This window comes from Etheostoma spectabile, chromosome 22 (assembly GCF_008692095.1).
Source record: "Etheostoma spectabile isolate EspeVRDwgs_2016 chromosome 22, UIUC_Espe_1.0, whole genome shotgun sequence".
NCBI classification, from domain to species: domain Eukaryota; kingdom Metazoa; phylum Chordata; class Actinopteri; order Perciformes; family Percidae; genus Etheostoma; species Etheostoma spectabile.
Genome location: NC_045754.1, coordinates 9,148,818 through 9,151,126, shown reverse-complemented (window position 1 = coordinate 9,151,126; position 2,309 = coordinate 9,148,818). Strand labels below are relative to the sequence as shown.

At 42.6% G+C, this 2,309-nt stretch overlaps 1 protein-coding gene across 7 annotated transcripts in view; it reads right to left on the bottom strand.

Annotated features, from left to right (window-relative positions):
* asap1b (ArfGAP with SH3 domain, ankyrin repeat and PH domain 1b) overlaps positions 1–2,309 on the bottom strand; it is a 75,449-nt gene that overhangs the window by 45,740 nt on the left and 27,400 nt on the right. For all 7 annotated transcript variants that reach the window (XM_032503333.1, XM_032503337.1, XM_032503335.1 and 4 more), the window contains exons 5-6: positions 1,876–1,925; positions 1,598–1,727 (exon numbers count right to left, since the gene is read on the bottom strand). In XM_032503333.1, the coding sequence (XP_032359224.1) occupies positions 1,598–1,727; positions 1,876–1,925 (180 nt within the window). The remainder of the gene's footprint in view (positions 1–1,597; positions 1,728–1,875; positions 1,926–2,309) is intronic.

Sequence of the window (2,309 nt, the reverse complement as noted above, 5' to 3'; positions counted from 1 at the left end):
AAGCCAAGCACACGGATCCCAGCGTAAGCTCTGCTTCTGGTAACGTACAACAAACTACACTTGACAGCCGTTTTAGAAGCAGATCGATGGATACGTCGACCTCCAGGAAACTGACCCAAGCTATAGCTAAATGGATAGCCACAGCATGCAGACCAGTTTATATAGGGGAAGACGAAGGTCTCCGTGAATTATCCGGATTGCCTCCGGTGACCTCACGTACGAGTTGCCATCCAGGGCCACAGTCATGTCCAGGACACACGAGTGGTATGACACAGAGAAGGCAAAACTAGCTCAGAATTTGGCAAACACAGCTTCTGTCGCGCTTACTGGTGACTATGGACATGCTAGGTAATCATAGCTATCTTGGGAGTAACAGCTCATTACATCGATCAGGAGTGGAAGCTGCATTCACATGCATTGACTGTAATGAGAACTGATGAGAGGCATATGGCTGACGTATGCGCGAGTCATTTTATGGATGTGGCGGGTCAGGTGAACATTGAAAAGAAAGTGAGAAACGCTGGAAAAACACAGACAGTGCTAGAAATATGATTGCAGCTTCGAAACAGCTACCATTTGAACACCTGCCATGCACGGCTCATAGTATTCAACGCTCAGTCACAGTGTCTCTACAAAACGTGCAATTGACGGTGCACTTGCTAAATGTCGCAAAGTGGTTGGCCACTTCAAACATAGCCCACGTAATACTGCTGAACTCAAGACACAGCAAGTTGAGCTCAATTGGTCTAGTTTTTCTTATTAAGTACATTTGGTATGAATGACAATGTGCATTACATTTGATAATCTCATTAACTTCAATTGGAGTGGATTGAAATAGAATTTAAAAAATGCAATTATCGTGAGTTAACTCACCATTACTATGCGATTAATCAACTAAAAAATGTTTATCGTTTGACAGCCCTAATTTATATAATATATATTATATATCTCGTATATCGATTAATGTTGTATATATAGGATTTTAATAGGTGGGTGCTCAATCCAAAAATAGCGCAGCCTTGTTGGGATTGTGTGGGTTTGAGAAAAGACGAATAATGATCCAAGAAGGGCGTTTTTGGGTGACAGACCCATGAATTTGAAGACTTATCGGACACTAAAACACAACATAGTGGTTTATAATATGATAATATAGCATTTCGCAAATCCAGAAGGTTATCATGATGAAAATCTATATAATATCCCTACCCTGACTATCTAATAATGCCTAGAAAAATGAAAGCATAATTTCCAAAAAAGAAAAGCAATCTCCGCTTACATGTACGATAATCCATGCGTGCAATGTCAGATGATATTACACTATGCTGCTGCACAAGTTTAGCAGGGTTCAATTGTCTTGCCAGAGCCCTTGTCTCATTGAAATGAATGAGGAGGCTTTATTGTCTGACCACAACCTACCACAACATAAATATGGAGGTAATTTTTACAATTACAAGTGGTTTACAATGAGACAGCCAAATAAAAGACACACAAAGCTGTGTTGTGGGGATAAGTGCTGGGCCTGTGCTCTGGTGCTTGATCACTGCTGAGAAGCTAACCAAAAAATGTCCTAATACTGTAGCTTCATTTTGCAATGTACCTCGCACATCTGGAGTTGGAAGAGACGCCGCTCCTTCTCCATTTCCTCGGCGATCTCAGCCCCGGTGATCTCAGTGCGGATCATCCCATGTTGCTTGGCGTGTTCTCGTTTCTCCTTCTCGATCTTTGTACTGACACAGAGTAAAGGACTATTACTGACCTTGTCTGTTTTTAAATAATGTGTGTGCAAACAATATTGCGGCCTATTATAAGCAGTGTTTGATCCATTATTCAGTACTCTATAATGAGCTAGACTAATTAGGCTAATTATCCACTTACAACTTGGCCTCGTAGTCTTTCCATGCTTTGTCGAAGGGCTTCTTTATGTCCTGCAGAAACACAGGAGGACAAGCATCAGCAAACTACAAAGAGGTCACCCCAGGGACAGATGTATTTGCAGAGTTGGAACGCTACCAGAGTTCCAACAAATGCCTCACTCCTCTCACAATTTATGCCCTGGACAGCCAGCGAGCGACCCCGCCTCTCCTTGGACGGCAAACATCAACGGTTCATGACCCAGTTACTCGCCACTCGCCTCAAGACTGTTTACTTCTTCAAGATTTACAGTGTGAGCTTTTAAACAGAGCTCTCCCCCGTCTCTGTGGTCTCTTCTCGCTTACACTCAACATACAGAGGTTAATAGAGAGAATGAGAGATGTGCTGACGAGGCATCTATTTTCCCTGTCCCGCTGCAGAGTCTTGCAATGAAGTGT